At 33.7% G+C, this 24419-nt stretch overlaps 1 protein-coding gene and 1 long non-coding RNA gene across 2 annotated transcripts; both read left to right on the top strand.

Annotated features, from left to right (window-relative positions):
- The first annotated feature begins 386 nt into the window (after nt 1–386).
- LOC113077778 (uncharacterized) lies at nt 387–3766 on the top strand. The gene is made up of 5 exons (XR_003281386.1): nt 387–610; nt 858–933; nt 1212–1328; nt 3341–3402; nt 3648–3766. It is a non-coding gene; the product is annotated as an uncharacterized LOC113077778 (long non-coding RNA).
- A 4083-nt stretch (nt 3767–7849) lies between these two features.
- Nucleotides 7850–16725, top strand: LOC113077810 (B-cell receptor CD22-like). Its single transcript, XM_026250073.1, has 15 exons — nt 7850–7880; nt 8603–8926; nt 9030–9287; nt 9427–9693; nt 10013–10276; nt 10379–10660; nt 10803–11066; nt 11333–11593; nt 13316–13403; nt 13561–13669; nt 13812–13942; nt 14013–14070; nt 14167–14273; nt 14418–14472; nt 16486–16725. Exons 1-15 carry the CDS (start codon nt 7850–7852, stop codon nt 16723–16725), a joined length of 2739 nt encoding a protein of 912 aa, XP_026105858.1.
- Nucleotides 16726–24419: the final 7694 nt, after the last annotated feature.

Below are 24419 nucleotides of genomic sequence, written 5' to 3'. Positions count from 1 at the left end.
ACGTCTGTATTGCTCATAATTCCATTGGAAAAACAGAATCCACATCTGTAGAGATCAAGGTCAAGTGTGAGTACTCTTTTCTTCTAGTTAAGAGACACTTTAGCTTTTTGAGGCAAAAATGTTCTTCATTATGAAATTGGACTTTACTGACAGATATGAGATTGTCCAAAGTTTTTTAGTTATCTTAAATAGTATAAGTTTGTCATGATAGCTAAATGTATGGTTTAATATTACACTGCTCAAATTTGTTGTTGGCTATGACATTCAGTTATTACAATAAATTGCATAATCATTGATTTTCCCATATGGTAATTATAAATATTCATGTCCGTTCGACTGTTTTCTATAGATGCTCCAAACATATATATTGTACATAACTTGACAACTTTAACTCAGTGGAATTGGGAGATTCCAGTCCGTCTGACCTGCAGTGCCGATGCGTATCCTCCCGTCACTGAGTACAAATGGTACAGAGAGGAGGACAACACCACGGTAGTATCACACCAGCAGAACTTCACTGTTTGGCAAAAGAGCCCAGGAATGTATTACTGTACAGCAGCCAATGCTATCGGAAAATCACAATCCAAAAGCATCAAGTTATTTATCAGCAGTGAGTATTAAATAACATTTATCAAATAACTGAAATTATGAAATAATGTAATTTAATTTGCACATTTTATGCTTCATACATTTTGCATCACTTCACTTGTATAACTCCTTTGAATAATATCATAGACTGCTAGATTGTTAATGATCATTTATTAAATTTTTAATCCCAATAATCACAGCCAAGGTCAGTTTACAATTTGATGCAATACTGTTTTCGAATCATCTGTTTTCTAACCCTCTCAATTTAGGCAACTTTCTCATGCTCTATCACATCATCTTTCTCCTGCTGATTCTCACTGGTGCGACCATCTTCCTGATACACAGGTATAGGTCCTCTTTTATTCTTTTCTTTCAAAGCATTACTTTTAAATACTCATACAAAATTTGCAAAGTTATTTTTGAGTTTAATGAATCTGATGGGTCATATGCAACTAAGAACAACATCTAAGTGAAAGAAATACATGATACAGCTCGTTATTTATTAAATGTATTGCTCCTGTGAAGCAGCAGCTCTATTTGGTGATTTTAGTGTGTGGCCATTATTATTTTCCTCTAAATTACATTTTTTATAAAATTTCCATATTATTATTTTAATTTTGCAGGTTAATCATCAAGCCAAGATTTGATCAACAAAGTGAAACAGATCCTTTCTACCTTTTCCAGTTCCCATCCGAAACTACTACAACTGTATATTACTATGGAACTGTCAGCAAAAATAGGTATTTTACTTTATTCAATATGTAGCTATTTATACATGTAAGTGGTAATTTTTTTTTAAAATCTCTTAATATAAAAGTACCCATTATCACACTTAAACAATCTCAAAAGAAAAGATAAGATCTTAAAGGGATCATTAACTGATGCCGTTGAGCACATGAATGCAGTGATCTCATAATTTGCAACTTGAGTTTTGCACTTTCACTTTCATCACAACTAACAATGCTAACAAAATGTAAATAAGAGATTCATTGTGCAGTGTAGACTGCGTCACTGAATATAAACTCGCACTTTGTTATTGACAGCCTTAAGATTAGGCATTAAAATGAACACGGTTAATTGTCAGGTCCATAATCTTAGAGTAGAAGTCTGTTTGCAAAGCCTGCATCAAAACAGTACTGATTAACCAAAGAATCTACAGTGAAATGCACCGAACAAATATATAATGCTCTACTTAGACATCCACGTAGTTAAAAATAAATAATCACTTTCCTAGAATTAGGATTCTTTGGAAAGTAATGTTATTTTTCGTCCATTGATCATGTATTGCTCTTCTCTCCTTCTCATCTCACTAACGCTCCAAAAGCTGTTTTTGGACTAGCAAAGACTTTATAGGACAATGACCTCTCACATATCAAAACACTAGCAAAATTACCGTATTTTCCAGACTATAAGTCGCACCTTTTTTCATAGTTTGGCTGGTCCTGCGACTTATAGTCAGGTGCGACTTATTTATCAAAAATGAATTTGACATGAACCAAGAGAAGTGAACTAAGAGACATGAACCAAGAGAAAACATTGCCGTCTACAGCCGCGAGAGGGCGCTCTATGCTGCTCAGTGCTCCTGTAGTCTACACTGAAGACATAGAGCGCCCTCTTGCGGCTGTAGACGGTAATGTTTTCTCTTGGTTCTAAATAAATGCGACTTATAGTCCAGTGCGACTTATATATGTTTTTTTCCTCATCATGACATATTTTTGGACTGATGCGACTTATACTCAGGTGTGAATTATAGTCCGAAAAATACGGTATATATAAATTCATGACCCCTTTAAGGATCCATTACTGCTAAGGCCCAGGACTGCGTTTCCCAAAAGCACTGTAAGCCTAAGTACATCATAGACCCATTGCCACCAATGGAGCTACGATTAATTTAGGCTTACGATGCTTTTGGGAAACGCAGCCCAGATCATTCTGGATCGCTTACATTTAGCAATAAATGGACTAATCTGGTCCATAGCTGGGGTTTGTAAATTGCACAAATATACAAATTAAACAATGTTTACATTTTTTGTCAAGTTTGTAAGTGTCCAGGTACAGAAACTGAATAATCAAATGTAAATAGCATCGCATAATCTTCACTGTATGAATTAAATATAGATTAATAATTTTAAAAACTACAAAGTAATTCAGTAAAGAGCAGCGAGTGATTTTCTCCCATTTAATTTCTTGGATTAACATTAAGAACACTGACAGCAGCTAGTAAATTAGGCGCGGTCACTTTAAGAGACAATACATCCAGTCAGTTAAAATTTTAGGGGCCCCTATAATCGTCATCACCTTTCACCCCACTAGTTATGGCCCTGGGTCTAGTGATCTGATTCCTGGTGTTCATTGAGATGAATGAACAATAGACATCACTAAATATTTTATTTGTATTTTTAATTTTAATTCTAAAACATAATTTGTTAGAAAATGCATTCAGGATTGATTCACATACCGTTTATTTTATTCTTAAAATGTGAATGCTAATTAAAATGGTCCATCTTGATATTGATAATAAATTATATCTACTTATTGTATTCATTTTAATCTATGAGCTTCCACATGCTGCTTTCATGATGCTCTTATGTGTGTTTTTATAAAGTTTGTCAGATACAGTACATTAACTTAGTTAAGTTTTCTGTTTTAAGTCAATCATTAAGTTGTGATGTACTTTGAAAGGTATTTCTCGCAGCTTCTCTTTTCAATGTTGATAATTTTACATTTATTTTTATATTTCATGGAACTTCAGCAGCAAAAAAAATTACTGATGCAGAAGTCCAAACCATAGCATCTGAAAATAAAGTGTCAAAGGTACGTGTTCAGGTTACACCAACCATACAGCACAAGCTGAACAGAGTGAAAAACTCAGTTTAACATAATCAGAATGGGCCTTTTTGCTTTGTTTTACCAAAGTTACATGGTCTCCATATAGGACCAAAATTTACAGTGTAACAAATATTAGAACCATGTTTTCTAAAATCTAAAAACATGATTCTGAAATTACTTCAGACTGAAATAATAACCTCTCACAATACTATAATATCTTCCTTTCCCAGAATTCCCAAAGAGAGGAACCTGATTATGAGGATGTTTGTGCTGCTTGTGCTCCACCGCCTTCATAGACTGATTCCAATGCCAGTGAAAAGGAAGTGAATTATGCCACTGTCTTTGCCCGTTTTCATTTTTTTTTTTTTTTTTTATGTAAATTGTTTTCTGAAATGCATTACTGTATATTTACATAGAGGCACCATTATGTAGAGTATGTCTGGCACATAGACTCACAAGGACTCTAGGATGCCCCAAATTACCACTGGAATTGTATTTTTAATTGTTTATTTTATCCTATATACACAAACACATTTGAACCATAAATAATGTGGTGTATTACAATTCAGATCTGTGAACTGAATGAAAATTATTAGTGTAAGTGAACTTACTCTCCTGTCACTTCAACATACTTTCATGATGTTAACAACATGAAGAACATGATGGGGGAAAAAATGCTTTTCCAGTATCCCAAAGCAACATTTTTAAAATGCAGTGATGCAATGGTAAAAAGGTTGAATATTGCCTTACAAATTGGTCATTTCAAAATCAGATTAAACAGAAAATTGGTTGTGATGATTCCAGTATGAGACAGGTTGGGGGAAAGTAATTGGGGCAGCGTCAGTGAGAATGCCAAGCTTATTTTTGCCGTCCCAGCCATGTAAAGCATAGCTACAGATTATGACCAGTATTTAACTTGATCTGAGAAGAGAGGCAAGCTGATTCATTTAAAGAGGATGGATTGAACCACCTGAAGTGATGTTGTGTTGAATATTTTTTATTATAGGCTATACATTAAAAGCCAATTTCTGGTCCCAGTCCATCAGAATTAGTGTTTGTATGTGTTGTAATTGATAAAATTATTTTCAAAAATTAGAATGTTTTGTCTATTTGAAATGGAGTAACAAAACACTCATCAATCTAGGCCAAATTTAACAAATAGAATAAATGCCAAAATGAGTATTAAAAAAAAAAAAATTAGAATTAAGAATAGGCAATGAGTTGTTTCATATGGTTTACAATAAAAATCTGCTATTGTAACAGTGCAGTCGAGACGTTCGGATCCATGTGCAAGCTTAAATTGAGAAACATGGTTATAACACAGGCAGGGTCCAACAACAGCAAACAAGTATGGCACGGACAAGACACAAGAGTATTCCCAGAAAAAGCATGGGTCCTCGATCTGCAAACAACATCCATTGGGCTTGACAAGAGGGGTAGTCTGATATCATGAACAACAATCCAGACGGGGAACAAACAGGTGAAACAAGGGTTAATCCAAGAAACTGAGAAACCAGCTCTGTAAAACAGCTATCACTTAATAAGTAATAAAGAACAATACTAGAGATTAAACAGGAAATAAACACAGAATGGCTTGGTAAAGTAGCTAACACTATATTTTGCTGTAAGTTAGATCATTAAACCATTACACTGCCTCAAAAGCCTGTCCAAAATCAGTTTACCCCAGGAACAAGATCCCTACAGTCAAGCACAGAGGTGGAAAACACAGATAGAAAATCTGTGGAGGCAGCTGAAACTTCGAGTTGTCAAACAACATCAAAGAAACCTTAAAGGGGTCATATGATGCTTTTTAACAGAATATGTTGACATTTTTTGTTGACAGTTTTTTTTAAATAATGTACATTATTGTAAGTCCTCTATGCCCCGCCTCTCTTAAAAAATTTTCTACAAAGTCATCTTCTGATAAGGGAAGTGTCTGCTCTGATTGGCCAACTGACCCAGTGTATTGTGATTGGCCAAACACCATAAGCACTCGTTGGAAATGTAACATAAATGCTAGCTTCATATTTTAAAATAAATGTAAAGACAGTCAATAATGTCATTAGTTTTACCATCAATTCAAGGCCGAAAGATGAACAGAGTCTCGTGACAGACACAGTGATGAAGCTCATATGTGTTTGAAGTACAAAGCCACAGGCGGTTAAGACAGCTGACTCCAGTGTGTGACCATCTCTCTCTCTCTCTCTCTCTCTCACACACACACACACAAGCGCACACAAACACAACGCATAAAACTCCTCATTTGAACATTCCATAGCATATACTTAATAACTAATAACAAAACATAGTTACAGTAGCTGATTCAGAAGCGCCAGATTGTTGTAGCAAAGTCAGAATGACCTCCTCTCCTAGGTTCATGAAATGATTGTCCATAAAATGTGTTGCTGTTCTGTTGTAAGTAATCTTAAAGATTCCTAAATGCATCTACTTTCGGAAAGCCAAATAAACTGATTTTGCTTTTTCCTAGAAGCACACAGCATCTCCCTGACATGACTGCTTCAACACTAACTGTGGTTACTGAAACAACTTTATTTGCGTGATCAACATGGATGGGATTACGCAAATATTTCCACATACTGACTTAGACATGTGGGGGTGTGTTTAAATGAGCTGTTTAAGGGGGCGTGGCATAGTCTTAACTTTGATAAAGAATATCTTTCTGGATTTGAGACTTTGCAACTTCCTTCCCATCTCTCTCTATACAGTATGAGTGTATACATACACATGCACACATGTGAGCATGTTTATGTGGTCTATGAGGACACAAATGTAAAATTTATAATAGAATATATAATGACATGGTTATGACATAGGTATTACAATGAGGAGGTGATTTATGAAGACTTTCTTCAGACATTCTGAAGAACAACAGGCAGCAATTTTCACTTAATTGCGCTGCACATATTAGATGTTTATTACAGAGGCAGCTGATATTGACGGAAGAATTTGCAGCTTGACTCACAAACTACAATTCCAGTACATCCTAATCCTAAATACGTCGCCTAGTGTGAGTACATCTCTGATGTTGCAGCACGTTTGGCACCTCCATTAGAGGGGGTTTTATTTTTTGAATCATTTAAAACAGAACTAACCACTATAACAGGAAGTGAGCTTCACGCTTAGAAGACAGAATTAACATATCTCTTTATCTCTACCAGGAATGTGTTCTTTTGCCTATTTCTTTTATGTCTGAAAGTTGAACTATGCAAATATAACAAGTTAGAAATGCACATGGGTGAAGTTCTCCTTTTGTTTCTCGGTTTGAATGTTTTTAAGACGCCCATCGAGAACAACGGATTCGATTTAGTAAAATATCGAAGGTAAAATATTTATCTTTCTTTCTTTCTTTCTGTCTTGTTATTTGTGGTAAACACATTTGGTTGTTGTCAGATTACTATCATCATCATCTGTTAAAACTGTAAAGCTCATGAATGAAAAGCACTGTGATTCAGTTAGAGAAAAAAAAATGTTTGGCATGTGATCGGGTCATTATAGCGTTTGAGAAACATTTAGGGAGTCATCAGCAAACTCCAATAAACTATTAACTGTTTAAGGAATAAAATAGTCAGTTATTACAGCAGTCAGTTATTTAGCTTGAAGGAGCAGTAGGCATGATTCATTTGCTGCTGTAATTGCAGGTTGAATAAAATAAGGTAACAAGTTCAATAAAAAAAAAACAATTAGGTGTAATTAACAATTTGGTGTAATGAACAAACTGCATGTTGTCATGCAAAAATGACATTTTTGGCATGCAAGGATGAACAAAAGGAAGGAGAAACAGACTGACTCATTAACAGCTGTGACCACCAAAAAAAACATATATTCACCCACACACAACGACAAACACCAAATGTGCTGTCAGAGTATAACTGTATTTATTTCATCAGCAGCAGACAAAATGACGGTTCCTGAAGGGATTCCTCTGCTTCTGTTTGGTGTGTATTGTCTCTATTTTATACTGAATGCTGATTTTTTTTTTTATTGATTGTCCTAATTTATCAATATAAATGAAAGTATCACTGATGTTGTTTTTCCTGCAGTTCTTCTTATGGTCTCATGCACCGGCTCAAAAGAAAAGCTAATAATTGTGACTGAAAAAACAGAAGAAATTAATGAAGGATCATGTGTGACCATCCCCTGTGCTTACAAAAAAGAAAATGACGAAACATCTACACTGTTGTGGTTTAAAGATCCAGAATATGATGACAAGTCAAAAATGTATATTGGGACTATTATATACAGTAACACAGAGGAACGTCCCCAGTCATCAAATTACTCCAGCAGAGCTGAATACATCACCAATGAAACATCACTGGACAACTGGATAAAATGTGATTTAAGAATCACCGATCTTCAAAAGACAGACAGTGGGAAATACAGGTTTAGATTTATTTATTCCAAGAGTAGGTTCATGAGTGATGCTCTGACTCTCACAGTTACAGGTGAGCAATGATTTACTGAACCGGATTAATTTGATGTTTTCATAAAGGTTGCTTTCTTATAAAAAATATTTAATTATTTATTAAGTGATTAATGCACAGAAACCTATTGTATGACTTCAGAATATTGTGCATGAACCCTTGATTTATGCAACTGTTGGAACTATTTAATGTTTTGAACGATGAATTATAACTTTGATAATAATGGAAGCTTAAATCTTATATGAAAAATGTATAATAGTACAATTAAAAAGGTAATTGCAACTTTATATCACAATTTTTTTTTCTTGAATTGAGTTTTTAATAAATCTTTTTTTTATTCATTTTATTTTATTTTTTATTAATTCTGAGTTGCAAGATATAAACTTGTAATTCTGGGAAAATAAGTTAACTCACATTTCTGAGAGAAGTCTGAATTATGTGACAAACTGGTGAGAAAAACTCAAAGTTGTGATATATAACTCAATTCTGGGAAGAAAGCCTGGATTGTGAGATATAAACTTGCAATGGTGGGGAAAAAGTCAAACTTTGCCACAGAATAATAGGAAATAAACATGACTGTGACATTTTTACTCACACTTCTGACTTTTTCCTTTCTTTTACAACATTTACAAGTTCATTTCTCACAAATTGTACTTTTCTTCTGTGAGTTTATATCTGATGCCTTTTCTCAGAATTTGTAATTGTGAGATGGATCACCTGTTCTCACTCCATATTCTTTTCAGACAATCCTTGTAAGGTGTACATTGAATCATCAGAGCAGAAAAATCCACTCCAAGAGTCAGAAGAATTGACTGTTCGCTGTTCCACATCTGGTTTCTGTGATTCTTATCCTGAATGGCTCATCCACACATCAGGACAAAAGCAAGAATGGGTTTCCTCCTCGTCAACTGATATGATCAGACTGACTGAAGAGAAAGGAGGAGGCAGAAAGGTCACCAAATTAAAGCTCAATGTGACATGGAAAGATGACAAGCGCACTCTGTCTTGTCGTCCAGCGAAGAGTGAGGACAGCTGCCAGATCAGAAATATCACACTGTCTGTGGAATGTGAGTGTGTACATCATGTGTTTATGAACAGACACTGTATATTTACTGTACACAGTCACTGACTGAGCATTATTCAGCTGTCTTCATCTCTTTTCTTCTCTAGATGCTCCTAAAGACACAAAGGCAACCGTGAGCCCTGAAGATGTAAAGGAGGGAGATTCAGTCACTCTCTCCTGCAGCAGCGCAGGACGACCTGATGTCAGCTTCACATGGTTCAGAAACGAGAAAACAGAAAAAGCTCAACAAATGTCTGTCTGGAAACTAATTAATGTGAAAAAGGAAGACAGTGGAGAATATTACTGTGAAGCTAAAAACACGCTTGGAGAAAAGAAATCAAATATCATTCAAATTGATGTGAAGTGTGAGTATAATGTTTTATGTGAACAGATACCTTTGAAGAAAGGCATAAGATTATGAACTTCAGTGATTCATTTGTTAAAATAATTAACTTTACTTTAAAATATATTAAACATGCATTTCCTGTGCACTACATTTTTTAGACGGTCCACAAGGCGTCACAGTTCATCCTCTGGACAGTGTTACAGATCTCAATGAGGGAGACCAACTAAAACTCAAGTGTTCAGTCCAGAAAAGTAACCCAACAGTCGATCAGTTTACATGGTACAAAAATTCCCAAGCCCTGTATAAAACTGGCGAGACACTCATCATCAATGAAGTTACTGCAGAGGACAGAGGATCTTACTATTGCCAGGCTGATAATGGGATAAAAACTGTGAAATCAAATGACCTCTGGGTTTCTGTAATGTGTAAGTATTACATTATTTATAGCACTTTATATTATTTATTTGTTCCTTCAAACAAATGTGTTAATGGTTTGTTTGCTAAATTTAATAAATAAATGCTTTAAATTTAATAAATAAAAGTTAACATTACTCATTGTCATTTGGAAAACTTCTGCAGAATAAACTAATTAAAATGCTAAAATGCTTTAAATGGAAAAGCATGTTAGAGGATTAATCTCTTCACATAAATAAGTTACAATAATATATTCTTACCAAAACATGTTAATATTATATTTTACTGAGTGTGACGCTCTTCTGAATGTTTGTTTTTCTGTTCTCACAGATTCACCAAGAAACATCAAAATCGAGGGCTCTGCCTCTGTAAAAGTGGGCACTCCACTGACTTTGACGTGCTCAGCTGATGCTAACCCTCCGTCACTCATGTACACATGGAAGCACAAACCTGGACTGTCTTCTTTCCCGTTATCAATAAAAACTGGACAGTTAAACATTAAGAATGTGACCATTCAACATGCAGGGCAGTACACATGTGATGTTGCCAACACTATTGGCACAAGATCACGCACCATTACAGTTGGTGTGCTTTGTAAGTCTGTTTCGCTCTAAAATCTATATCTTAACTAATCAAAGTTGATGATTTCACAAATAGCCAAATAATTTTTGTCGATTTTTCTTTTGAACTCTTCAGATCCTCCATCTAATCTCAGTTTGATGATGAAGGAGGAAGTGAGAGAGTTTGAAGTGATCTCCGTTATCTGCTCGGTTCAAAGCTTTCCTGACTCACAGCTCACAGTGACAGGACCTCGGGGTGATCTGAGATCTGTTCAGAAGAATCGAGTGAACAGCACTCCATCTGCAAACATGTTGACTCTATACTTCAATGTCTCTGAGTCAGATGCAGGGATGTACACATGCAAAGCAGGAAATTCAGAAGGAGATTCAGAAATTAAACGAGAGCTAATTGTGTTGCGTAAGTAATAATCAAAATTGAAATATGTACAATTATTTAAAAGACATTTGAAGGACTTTTGAGGGGTATGAGATGTTTTAATTTCCTTGAAAGCGACCAAACTGATTAATAGAATTACTTTTTATATATCATGTGTGTATAGATGCACCTAAAAATGTGAGTGTAAGTTCTAAAGGAGAACAGAAATCTGGGAGTGAGCTGACCCTTACATGTGAGGCTCACTCCAAACCTGCTCCATCCTCATATGAGTGGAAGAAACGCTTTAATGGGGGAATAGACACTATCGGAGATAAACAGGAACTACAATTTACCTCTCTGAAAATCACTGATTCTGGTCAGTATGTCTGTATTGCTCATAATTCCATTGGAAAAACAGAATCCACATCTGTAGAGATCAAGGTCAAGTGTGAGTACTCTTTTCTTCTAGTTATGACATGCTTTTTGAGGCAAACATTTTTGGAATTTGAGTTTTGTGGCAGATATAAGATTGTCCAAAGTTTTTGCTTAATTTGCGTAGTCAAATGAATGAGTTTGTCAAGATAGCTAGGTAATATTGCATAGTCCATAAATATGTTGTTGTCCACAGCTGTCAATTATAACAAAGCACATAATCAATGCTTTCCATCTACATAACATTATGAGTATTCATGTCTGTTTGCCTGTTTTCAATAGATGCTCCAAACATGAATATTGTCCATAACATGACAACTTCAACTCAGTGGAATTGGGAGATTCCAGTCCGTCTGACCTGCAGTGCAGATGCGTATCCTCCCGTCACTGAGTACAAATGGTACAGAGAGGAGGACAACACCACGGTAGTATCACACCAGCAGAACTTCACTGTTTGGCAAAAGAGCCCAGGAATGTATTACTGTACAGCAGGCAATGCTATCGGAAAATCACAATCCAAAAGCATCAAGTTATTTATCAGCAGTGAGTATGAAATAACACCTCATAAAAATGTATTAACCAAATTACTCAAATTGGAATAAAATGTTAGCTGCATTTAGCTCTTCTAGAACTTCTTCCGCCAGACTTTAACCACTTCAACTGTCTCTTTGGTGTAACCATGATGACCAAGCGATTTATTTACCTAATATTTTAATTTACCTAATCTTTCAGGGTGTAGGATATTTTTCTGCATATCATTCTATTAAACCTTAATGAAAACCTTTATGAAAGCATAAAAATACCATTATGTTTATACACTTAAGAAACATGGCAAGCTCACATACTTGTTTCTCTAAAAAACAATGCAAAAGCCAGTTGTTCTGCTTTGAAATGTGATATTCCACTCACTGCCAATTTAATCAATAATATTTCAACAGCCCGGGTTGGCAGTTGGTGGAAAGCACAGCATATCGTGGCCATGGAAGCCAGCAAACAAACTGGGTCAGAGATCCTGGATTCTATCTGACCTAAAATGCCTTGTCATTAGGGCTGGGCGATATAGAGCAAAAAAAATATCTCAATATATTTAGCTATATCTCGATATACTATATATATCTCGATATCTTTACAGGACAAATAACCCCCCAAAAACTACTGTAAAAACAAATATGCCAAATATCACATGTTTAGGGCCCTATATGAATTTTTTTTCTTCTTCACCATATGTTTTATTGTTACCTAATTCTGTGTTTTAGCACGTGTAGTTATTGAAATGCATAAAAACAACTTATTTTGTAATAATAATAATAATAATAATAAAAAAACTGAACATAGCCTTATGTGAAATGTTTTTTCCCCTATTACATATTTTCCCCTTACATTTTTCTGGTTATCAAATGAAGGCATAAAACATTAATTTAATTTATCTTTTAATTATTGAAAATTAAGAAAACTTTATTTTTTGGTAAACAAAGGGAATTTACTATTAAAAATAAAACATGGGAGAAATGTTGTGTGATTATTCCTTAAATTATTTTCGTTTAATTTTAATAGTAGAAGTAGGCTTTCTACATTCTGCTGAACAATAGTAATAGATTTCTGACAAATACTTTTATTTTGACGGGTTTACCTTACAGTTCTGTGTATGTGATATTACAGTCTATGTTTTACTCAAATCAAACGGTCAGATGCTCATGAAGTGACTCTCAGAGCAGTTCTGGAGATGTTGTTCATGTGTTCACATCCTTATTTAGTGAGACGACAGACGCTGATACCACCGCAAGCGTCACGCATGCTTCCATGTGTGTAATAAAACGAAGAAGCGCTTCTGTGCAATTCATTAACACAGACACGCAGAATATGCAGGATTCATATTTAAATAGACTTTTCCAGGGTTGCACAGCACAGAATATCTTTCAAGATATATCTTGAAAATATATCTTGATATATTTTCAATATCGAGATATCGCCACTCCTACTTGCCATCCATCTAAAAAGCTCTATGAACAGAGGCATATTAAAACATTGATAAATCAATTAATCAAATTACAGTTGGATAAGGCGTGAGTGTCCAGTGGGCAGCAGAAACATATCTTTCTCCAATATTGTGATTTTGGACTGCAATACCTATATCAACCACTAGCTGTTAATATAGCATACTGTCTTTTTTTTTTAAGTAAAATTATTAAAATGGATGTTTAAAACCAAATGCTTCGACATATTGTACTTCTTGGTTAACTGGGTTAATTCATGAATTTCATTTAGGTAACTCTCTCACGGTGTTCTACCAGATCTTCTTACCCATCATTCTCCTGTTGATTCTCATTGTTGTGGCCATCTTTCTGATACGCAGGTGCATTCCTCTTTCTTCTTCCAAGAGTTATTTAAGTGAAGAAATATCACTAAATAAGCATGTATCATTCATTAGTTCATCTGTATATTAGTAGTTCTATTAGATACTGAGTTTGAAGTTGGCAGTTATTCCAGTTATTGTGCTTGTTATTTTACAGGACTATCATCAAGGCAAGATCAAATCAGCAAAGTGGAGCAGATAATCCATTGTGCTTTTTTCCAGCATTCCTGTCACGCTCTTCAACAGTGACAAGCTTACTTTTATTGGTTATTCTACTTCTGTTTGTTTCACAATTGGACTACTTACAGTATACTATAATCACCTTAATATGCATTTTTTTAAACAATTAAATATTTCTGATTTCTTAAGAGATAAATCCTGTTTTGTTTGAAATATTTAAACAATTAGGGATCACGTAATAATACCCAGGAAAATCTGTCAGCGGAGGACATTCCTGATCCAGGTTACGGAAGGGTTGGTCAATCACGTCCGACACCCCATTCCCAAGATCCTACACAAGTCCGAGACCTTGATCCAAGGTAATAGATGAAGAATTAGAGAGACATCAGCTTTGTGCAATGAAATTAAATAATCTGTTTTTCTCTTAAGGCCGAAATCTAATATCCACACGGTGTATGCTGCTATTAAACTGCCACAAATGAAACCGGTGAGAGAATGTTGTTGTTGGTTTTTTTGGAACAGGAGGTCATTGAAACCTCAATATCATGTTATGTGATGTTTTTTTTCTCTCTCTCTCTAACAGGGAAAACAGTCCCCCAAACAAGAAAAAACTGGATATATGGACAATGACGCAGCTACCCTAAACTATGTCACTCTTGATTTCAAGGGACAAAATGAGCCAGGAAAAAGGTAAAGCGAATAGGGAAAATGAAAATCAGTCAAACATCAGTTAAAGCTTTATACTTATTATGAAATCAGGGTAAAAAGTCAATTTTACATGCTCATTTAAATATATGACTAAAGATGCTTTTAAATGTTTGGTTGTGATTTTAGAGTACCTGACAGTTCATCAGTCTACGCTGTGGTGTCGAAGGATAAGCAGACAACGGTAAGCCTTCATCGGAAGACGTCAGAATATTCAAAGTAACAGTGGAGTTTGTGGCCCTCTAGCGGTTGAAAAATAAAACTTAGTGAATGAAACGCAATCAAAACACAGGTTCAAGAGATAAAGTTGTCAATTTATACAGCTGAAAACTTTTAAAAGGAAGAAAAGACGTAGCTACTGTACGTTAACTGTTAATTTGGTGGCATATGTTTATAATTCACGCAATCCATCCTTGAAAATGAAATCCAGCACAGCAACCATAATGAAATGACTCTTTTTTTTCTTTTATTATCTATGAGCCAAATAAAATATCTTACCTGTTGAGTACCACGAAATAATCATCTCTGGTTGGTTTTAAATCCATTCAATCTCCGGAGTTCTCATCACCAGAAAGCCCATATTATTCCGGGTTTTATTAGGGACCTTCCCTAATTTTTAGGGAATTCGCTTTCCCTTTTGGCCTGCTCTGCTCTCTTCGAGTTCCTTTGAATTTAAAGCTGCTGATTTAGATCGTTTTCACGGTCCATTACCAATATTTCTCGCTCGTTGTGACAATATGTTGCAGCTTTATGTTGCCCCCACACCATAAACGCGCCAGAATATCCAGTACTACTTCTCTCTGTTTACGGATATGACGAGACACACACACACAGGTGAATTGATTAGGTATGCAATTTGCCGCGAAATCTGACCCGACAGGTCAAAAATATATAATCTATAATGCTTATTATAGTCTTACTGTAGTATTTTATGGTAAAAAAAATATAAAAAATAAAATAAAAATAAAAATAAAAATAAAAATAAAAATAAAAATAAAAATAAAAATAAAAATAAATAAATAAATAAATAAATAAATAAATAATAAATAAAAAATAAAAAATAAAAAATAAATAAACACGATTTGGGCACATATGGGAACGCAACATTGGTCATTAGAAATGTTTATTAATCTGTTGTTGTTTACAAAGAAGTTTCAGTGTCACATAATCCTTCAGAAATTATTCTAATATGCTGATTTGCTGCTCAAGAAACATTTCTCATTATTATAAATGTTAGGAACAGTTTTGTTGCTTAATATTTTTGTGGAAACAATGATATCACTCAAACATTTGTATAAGATTTTAAAAAGATAGGGAGGAATTATTAATTGAATTCATTATGCATGAAAGTGACAAAAAGTGAGTGAAGACATTTAAAGTGATTTCTATTGAATAAATGCATTAACAAATTTAATTAATATATTTGATGAATGCAAATAAATGCTGTACATTAAACTTTATATTTATCAAAAATCCTGAAAATAAAGTGCAGAATCAATTCCACACAAAATATGAAGCAGCAATTTTTTTTAATTGATAATAATCAGAAATGTTTCTTGAGAGTCAAATAAATTGTAAAGATTTCTAAAAGATTGTGTGACACTGGAAACTGGAGTAGCGATGAAGAAAATTATACTTTGCATCACAGGAACAACATTACATTTCATAATATATTAAAATGTAAAACTTGATGAGCAGAAGATAGTTATTTCAAAATAATGTTTTAATAATTGTTTTTAATTTAAAAATTAATAATTGTAATTATTCCACAATTTTGCCAGGCACTTTAATAATAATAATAATTCTATATACTTAACTATAATATTATAGTACTTTATAAGAATATATTATTATATTGTTCTCATGCTTATTTAATGCTGCTTTTTTTTTTTTTTTTTTTTTTTTTTGGGGGGGGGGGGGGGGGGGCTGTATTACAACATAAGATATATCTTTTAATGTGCTAAAATATATTTTTTTAACCATGAGTGGCTTGTGGGCACGGTCAGATTATCCTTTTTTTCTTTTTTTCTCTCTCTCTTGCTGATCACGTGCCTGATTCAGAATAGTTGTATTCTATTTCCATAGGTCTTCAGAACAACAATAAATTGTTCACAATAAGGATAAACCAGAAATTATATGGAGCACTTTTACACACAACAACTGTATATTGAGAACATTTGTTTTATTATCTTCCTAGAATTCCCAAACAGAAAATCCAGATTATGAGAATGTTTCTTCTGCATGTGTGCCAAAGCTTCCATTCACAAATATGGACTGGGATTCTGATACCAGTGAAGAAGATGAGGTGAATTACTCCACTGTGTCTTGTTCTGCCAAGCCTGCTGCTAATCAACCCAAACATAACCAGAAGAGCCGCCATAGCAGTTCAAGCTCTGATGAAGAAGACAGAACTGTATATTCAGCCATAAAAGCATAGACACAAGGACTGTCCAACTTAAGTATAAATACCAAGTGTTTTATTCTTAATCTGTATTATACTTATAGTTTTATTCTATATAGTGTTATTTTTAAGTGAAAATATATAAATAATGATGTTATATATATATATATATATATATAGAGAGAGAGAGAGAGAGAGAGAGAGAGAGAGAGAGATAGATAGATAGATAGATAGATAGATAGATTTGTTTTAAAAATACTGTTTTATTTTGTATCAATGTACCATATATTTGTGTGATCAATTCTTGAATTTTTTTTCTTTACTACTTTGTGAAATGCAGCAATATAGCTTTGTAATTTCATTACAAATGTGTATTTGCCACTATAAAGCAATTGCTTTTTACTGAATTGTTTGAACTGCCAAGCTGAGAGCATTTGATTGAATTCATAAAACAATGAATTAAAAAAAAAAAAAAAAAAAAAAAAAAAAACAGTCTCCTAGCCTAAGTGATTTCAGGAAGTAATTGTATCACACGTTTGTTATAACATGAGAAGCAAATAATTGTTCACAAATAAAATAATTTAATATGAATAATAATTAATAATATGACTGAATAATTTTTAATAGTGAGGTACAAAAGTAGTAGACAAATGTTTACCAATCAGCTTATATATATATATATATATATATATATATATATATATATATATATATATATATGTGTGTGTGTGTGTGTGTGTGTGTGTGTATGTATGTATGTATGTATGTATGTACTGTATATGTGTGTGTGTGTGTGTGTGTGTGTGTGATTCAGAACAATACTTCAGAGCAGTTGTTTGCTCAACCAACTTGCCCAAAAGATATGAAATTCCAAAGATAAATGCAAATAGTATAAAAGTATCTTAAGTATTGCATTGTAAGAAGTATTGCATATTGTAACAATATGAATGATGGGACATGGATGAGACAAAATTCGAATAAATTACTCGTATTGCTACAGGCACGGCCCCATAATTTTTTCTCTACCGGTGCCAAGGGGGGCTAGACCAATAAGTGGCGGTGCTTAGAAAATAAATGATATTGATGACGTCAGAGTTACTTCATAAATAAATTGTTTTTTTGTTTTTTTTACCGTGCCGTCCTCACTTCACATTCACAATAATATAATATAGCAGACCGGCGTGTTTTCAGATTATTATTATTTTTTTTTCCTACTGCAACGTAAAAACAATTATTAATGAAAAAAAAAAGCCACTATTTCTGAAAAAGCAAATTAAGTGTACGTAGGGGCCTGAAGTGGTCATGGAAAGTTTCGGGAGGATTCCCAGTAAGCAGCTCGACAAACGTTGTTCAGGACACGGAAATCATAATCTCTGTAGTTAATTTTCACTAAGACACATAGAAATATGTTCAAGCCGTGCTCGTACAGACGAAATCCCTATTTGTATCAGGGTGTAATTTGGAAAAAAGCTTTGTCCGGGTCCACCTCCAAATTCAGATAACCTCATTTGGTGGATCCTCCCCACCATTGAAAGATGTTCGTGTCAGGGTTATTAGTTTTACATTTTTAACCCTTTCATGCATGGTGTCCACATTTTTGGACAGTTGATTTAACTCCATAGGGTTATTTTATCATGGTAATTTTCTCCAAATAACTTGAAGGCGGTGTCAGTAGATTGACAACAATATTGTAACAGTGGCTACTATCTTGTATTCCAAATATTCATTGCTTGATAGCGATAGACATGTGCTAAATGTCCCAGGCCTATCTGTGAAAAACTTTTATACAAGGAGGTCAATTGATGTAAAAAAATAAATAAATTGTACAGTGAAGTATGTAAGTATTTTATAAATGAAAATTTAGAGTAAATTGTAGTTTAAATTCACCCTAAACCAACTGTCCACGTATGTGGACATCTTGCAACAGTGAAGTCAGACTGCATAAAGTCTGTCTGTAACCTGCTAGTATATCTATTCTATGTTTTCTTTTAAAGATGTTATGAATTGTCTTATATTGTCACAAAACAGACATTTAACAAATATATCATAGTTATTTAAAATTACATATAATAGCATTAAATGGCAAGTTTACACATACATATGGAGATAAATTAGCATTTTGTCTTCCTAACAGTGACAGCATAGATCAAGGAGTCAGTACAGAATAATAGGGAATATCCCAGAGGGACAAGGGTGAAAATATAACTTGTTACAATCAGCAGTGGAAGCATTGACCATTTGCTAATAGGTTTAGACTTGTATGTAATCTCAATCATTATGTTATGATGAGCACCTGAAATTGAACTGAAATCTTGTAATAGTCCCAACTTAAGTACACATTTTGCAAATGGCACATAAAGCATGCTGTTACTCACATTGACACTTTTGTCTTGTGAAGCTATCACTGCTTTGCCACTATGATGTGTTCCTAAACACTCAAGAGTTGAGTTTTCTCCATTCACCTTCAGAAATACTGATGCTGGGCTGCTGTGGCCTTTCTATAATTCACAAAAATATTCAAATTATTACATCATATCACCTTGATAACTACAATGGCTCCAAAATGAATTTGGAAAATTTCTGAATTGCATTAGATAAAAAGTGGCATCTGCAAACAAATATAGTTTTTCTCAGAATCAACTTCCCTTTTCTGAGCCACTTTTGAAATAGTTTTAACCAACTGGTCATGAGGTCTTTTTTTGTTTATGTGCATGTATGAAGTCAGTTCCTCTCATTTCCTGTCATGGCAAAATAAGCAAGGGCTGCACAATAATGGTTAAATCTATATTCCCAATTATTTTGCACAAAAATTTCAGTAAACAGATATTAATCCTGATTATAGTCATTTTAGAAATTAAAAAAATTATTGCACTTTCACACAAGCATGTGTCTGAGCTTTATTACATTTCAACAATCCTGAGGTTTTGCTTGCAGATTTAGTTTCAGTTTGCATTTAGTTAGCATTTTATGTTAAAAACAACTTTGTGTATTATCATGGTCAATTAAAAATATTTTGGGGAAGAAAACTATTTTGATGATCTGTTGGGAAATGTGTTGAATGTGACTGACACGTGGTGTTTCTTCTCTGGCAAATTCATTTAAAAGCCTAAATGTAAGCCTAAAACAAGCAGTGTTGGTTGCTGTAAAGGACTGTCTATGACTGTAATGGAAAGTGAGCAGTTATGAAATGATACTGATGTCATTAACACCTACCATGCATTTTGGTCTATTAATGTGTGGAATAAATGCAAATTAGTTATGGGTGATAGATGGATTAATATATAAATCGAGGTGCTAAACTGGATGGTAATTTGTAATGCCATATTTATTTATACTTATGTTCTCACAAATATGCTGGGAAGTGTTGATAAATGGCAGCAGAGACAACAACATTAATAAAATCAATACACGCTACAGACTCAGACTATGTTTCTGATAGTATGCAATATACTGTATGTATTTATTTTTAGCATGAAAGTAAAAAAAAAAAAAAAAAATATATATATATATATATATATATATATATATATATATATATATATATTTACTTGCACATTGAGATCATCCATGTGGGCATAATCAGCCTCATAATCATAATGCTTAATGTAATATATCAAGAAAAAATAGGGACTCATAGGTGTCAATAACTTAGCATAATTAGCATTTTAAACCAAATAGGCCTATGTTTTCCACAGTTCAATAAAGTAATGGTAGAAATAAATAAAACACTTACTGAGTAACTGAGTAGGATTTTAGTTTGCTGAGGTGCATGGTGGAAAAACAACAACAAGGCAACTCTTAAGGAATCAGGAAGTAGCACAGGAACTTTTATTATGACACTCTGCTCACAGATTGAATAGTATTACATGGTTTGTAAAAAGTTTAGGCTTGTATTCTGCTCTCAGATTTGCATTGGTTCTGAGGGATTGGGGAAAAAACTTATCAAATTGGATGATTTTATTATTTAATTATAAAGCATGGGGAATAAACACAAAACTTTGTATATTTATTACCTAGAAAATTGACTCCAGATGTTCCGTCTGTTGAGAGATTGACTTTAAGATAAATGCTTCTCATAAATAGTTTTGATCTCCAAATATATCTTCAAATTAATTCAAAACTGTCCTGTGATACATGCAATACCTCTAAACTGAAAGTCCATACATAAAACACATAATAATCAAAAGTGAAGTCACCTTTATTAATATAGCACTTCATTAAATACAGATTGTTTCAAAGCAGCTTTACAGTGATTGTAAATGCAATAATTTTTCCATCTTACAAAATCTCTAAATTATGCTCTCAATGTCAAAACGTGAATTCATGATTTCAAGGCTAGATTATTGTAATGCTTTACTGAGTGGTTGTTCTTAATAAACAGACTCCAGCTCATCCGAAATGCAGAAGCTAGAATTATGGTCATATAAGCCTGGTTTAGTAATCACTGCAATGGCTGCCGATAAGCATCATATACATTTTAAAATCTTGCTAAATACTTAAAGCCATGAATGGTTTAGCTCCTCAGTACTTAAGCGTGCTCCTATTGCTTTATGCTCCTTAAAGTTCACTGTTGTTTCTAAATTCTGGCCAGTTGATAATAACTAGAAAAGAAAGAATCAAAACAATCTTTTTTTCTATTTAGTGCTCAAACAGTCTTCCTAACGTTGTTTGGAAAGGCAGACACACTCTGTCAGTTTAAATCTAGATTGAAGAGCCATCTCTTTAACCTTTATGTTCCCACACAAACATACTGGAAAGCATTGATAAAGTCATTACCTGCTAAAGACTTTTATATTTCTTAGAGCATACATTATGCTAAGCATATTTTGTTTTGTTCATCATCATCATTAGGCATTTTAATACACGCTGAGCTTGTCCATGTTGTTGTAAACAGCCTCATAATCAACCTTAATGTAAAAAATAACACAGACACAGAGGTCAGACAACAACTTATTTCAGAATATTGAATATTTTCCACATTTTAATGAAATGATTGTAAAAATAAATAATATACTCACTGAGTATGATTTTGGTTCACTGAGGTGCATGGTGAAAAAAAAAAATCACATTTACACTATATCTGCATTTATCATGGCAGCTGTTAAGTTAAAGGGGTCATATGATTCTATTTTTAAAGATCATTGTTTTGTGTATTTGGTGTAATAAAATATGTTAGCATGTTTTAATGTTTCTTTGCGTTTAAGTTTAGTCAGAATTGTGTAAATATTTCCAAATAGAGATGTAGAAATTTGAGGGAGAATCCATTAAGGGCATTTTCAGCAGATTTCAGTCAGCCGAAGAGACTGAGCTTTATAACTTTGCAGATCTTATACATGCCCAATTAGCTACATAACACACTAAAGAAAAAGAATCTTGAAGTAGCATCAGAATTTGTATTATGTTTATCATTCTGTATACTGAATATTATTATTTTGCTGTATAACACATTGTTTAATTAATTTAGACATCTGTGGTTCAAATATTCTGTACCTCTTTGGTTGACACCATAAAACGCTTGGATAAAGGCATGTTTCCTGACACAATGCAAATGTTGTTTGACCTGTAGAGAGAGAATGTTTATTGATGTGTGTAGAAGGAAGAATGAGTGAAGCTGTGAATTTCACTTCAGTATGCAAAAACAACTGTAAAACCTTTGTCAAATGTGTCAGCAGCACTGTGGTGATATCAAAATGATGGCCTGTCACAGTCAATAACTGAATCAATGTTCACCTGTATATTTAAATATTAATGTTACTTATCAAGTGTTTTTTATTTTTGTATTTTTTGGTAGAAATATGTAATGGAATTCTAATGTATTTTTATTTTTAAAGAAAAAAAAAATAGTATTCACTTGTATTCTGCTCTCATATTTGCACATGTTCTGTCGGATTGGTGCCTGCAAAAAAGAGAAAAAAAATTTAAAAAAAGAAAAAAAGAAAAAAGATTTATATTATTTAATGATTAAACATGAAATGACCCCAATGAGGTAAATATTGCATTTTGTGTAATTATGTTTCATACCTCTTTTCAGATTGTGTTTGTGGCCCCTTTATATCATAATGTTATATGCATACAGTATGGGACATTACATACAGCTTCCCTTTCTGTTTGGGATCATTGATGTTATGGTCTGAAATGACTCATTTTTGACCAGAACTGTCTCAAGATCGTCTGACCCAGATTTGGGATGATCTGATAAATGCTCAATACAGGATGTGTTTGAATTTTTTTTTTCTAAAGCATAAGTATAAGCCAAAAAACATACAAACCTGTGTCGCCTTTTATATATGAAGACTCCAGTAATTACACAAATAAGGATGAAGACAAGGGAAGATACTACAATATATGGCCAAAATCCAACACCTTGAGCCCCTATGATGATATAATTATAAAAGGATTATTAGTCATATCTCTCACATACAGTATCATGAAGTACAGTTTCTATTTGACCATTCCTATAGAAAAAGAAAGCTTTATTCCCAATATAGTAAGTTAAGGTTTTCATTTCATTATAGAGCAATATTAATAGAGGCTATTGTATTATTTATTGTAATATATTAATTAAAATTCATTACTGATACTAAAATGTTCATGTTTAATAATTCCTGAATAATCATGTTCATAAAGAAATAAGCTATATTTTGTGTAGGATTGTTACATGTGTCGTCAGTGCGCTGCAGACATCCACCTAAACGGTTTAAATATATCGCTTATCCTGCCCCAAAAGACCGTGAACACCGCACATAACATCTGAAGTAAACATTAATTCACATTCACATAACATAAAAACTAATCCCGTTTGACTGATTTGCTTCACATCGGGTGATTTGAGGTCATTGTTTTAGCTGTGACTTCTGGTGGCTTCACTGCCTGATGGCAGTTTAGAACGTGTTGAGCGATCCAGAGGCTTTTGCTATTTCTCAGCCATTTTACTTAAAATGGGCCTTACATCAGAATGGGAGTCCGCCTGTGCTAAAAAATAAAATAAAAAATAAAAACATAAATCTAATCGTTGTTCTCAAATTTTTATTTCATTGCTCTCAAGGACAGGTCATCACAATGTCCACGAGCTTAGGGGCTAGGAGAGGAACACTGTTTTTGTCCATGATTGTTAAAATTGTTCTGTTTGAAAAGATAGATAGAAAGTGCTGCCTCCGAATTGGAAAGGTTGCCTCTGCACATATCATTACTGACGTTGTACATGTAAAACAACAGAGGTTGTAATGTTTCCTCCAGTAAAATATGCAATACATTTCAACTTCTTCCCATGGTCTTCTTTTGCACCCAGAAAAGTTATGTTAAAGTAGGTGATCCGATCTAAACCTAAAAGTGTTTTGTTCCCCGTTTTGACCTGCATGTTCTCATAGTTCCATGTGATGGTTGGATTCTCTTTCTGGCAGGAATGGTGGACGTTACAAATGAAGTTCTTTGTGATGCCCTCTGTGACATCTGCCAGTTCAGGCTCAATCATTATTTTATAATGAACACCTGAAATTGAACTGAAAACTTGTAAGAGGTCCAACTGTTTAAAGTGAACTTATAACTAACATAACACAAAGCATTTCATATTAGTTTACTCACATTTTGACATTTTGACTTCTTCAGTTGTCACTGTTATGCCACCATAATGTGTTACTGAACAATGAAAAGTCACGCTTTCTGCCTTTAAGACACCTGTGCGTGTCAGAGTGATTTTCCACAGGCCGTTTTTAATATGTTCATCCTTTGTT

Source organism: Carassius auratus, unplaced genomic scaffold (assembly GCF_003368295.1).
Source record: "Carassius auratus strain Wakin unplaced genomic scaffold, ASM336829v1 scaf_tig00023221, whole genome shotgun sequence".
Taxonomy (NCBI): domain Eukaryota; kingdom Metazoa; phylum Chordata; class Actinopteri; order Cypriniformes; family Cyprinidae; genus Carassius; species Carassius auratus.
Note: the sequence above shows the minus strand (reverse complement) of the source record. Positions and strands in the feature narration are given on the sequence as shown.